We start from the raw sequence: 307 nt of genomic DNA, 5'->3' as shown, positions 1-307 counted from the left end.
TTTGTTCCCCCCTTGTTCCATGTAGTTACAGGGTAAATACAACATTTGCGGGCTGTAAATTAAAGTGGTTCTTGTTCCCCCCTTGTTCCATGTAGTTATGGGGTAAGTGGCTACAACTAATTGCTCTGAAACGATTGTTTGTACAGTAGGTCATACATACATACATTCTATATCAGGTAATGTATCAATAAACATGGTGGGACTGTTTTATTTAATTCAAATATTGTTTGCAATTTACTATAGGCCTACTGCTGGGTTAAATTAACCCAAAATGGGTTTTAAAATTAAAATCACACACAATATGACA

At 35.2% G+C, this 307-nt stretch overlaps 1 protein-coding gene across 1 annotated transcript in view; it reads left to right on the top strand.

The window, feature by feature from the left end:
• Nucleotides 1-106, top strand: part of LOC107659631 (gastrula zinc finger protein XlCGF8.2DB-like) — a 4246-nt gene extending 4140 nt beyond the window's left edge. Inside the window, exon 4 of the mRNA XM_016448644.1 lies at nt 96-106. Within this exon, the coding sequence (XP_016304130.1) occupies nt 96-106 (11 nt within the window). The remainder of the gene's footprint in view (nt 1-95) is intronic.
• The last annotated feature ends 201 nt before the right edge of the window (nt 107-307 follow it).

Source organism: Sinocyclocheilus anshuiensis, unplaced genomic scaffold, assembly GCF_001515605.1.
Source record: "Sinocyclocheilus anshuiensis isolate Anshui unplaced genomic scaffold, SAMN03320099.WGS_v1.1 scaffold1417, whole genome shotgun sequence".
NCBI lineage: Eukaryota > Metazoa > Chordata > Actinopteri > Cypriniformes > Cyprinidae > Sinocyclocheilus > Sinocyclocheilus anshuiensis.
Note: the sequence above shows the minus strand (reverse complement) of the source record. Positions and strands in the feature narration are given on the sequence as shown.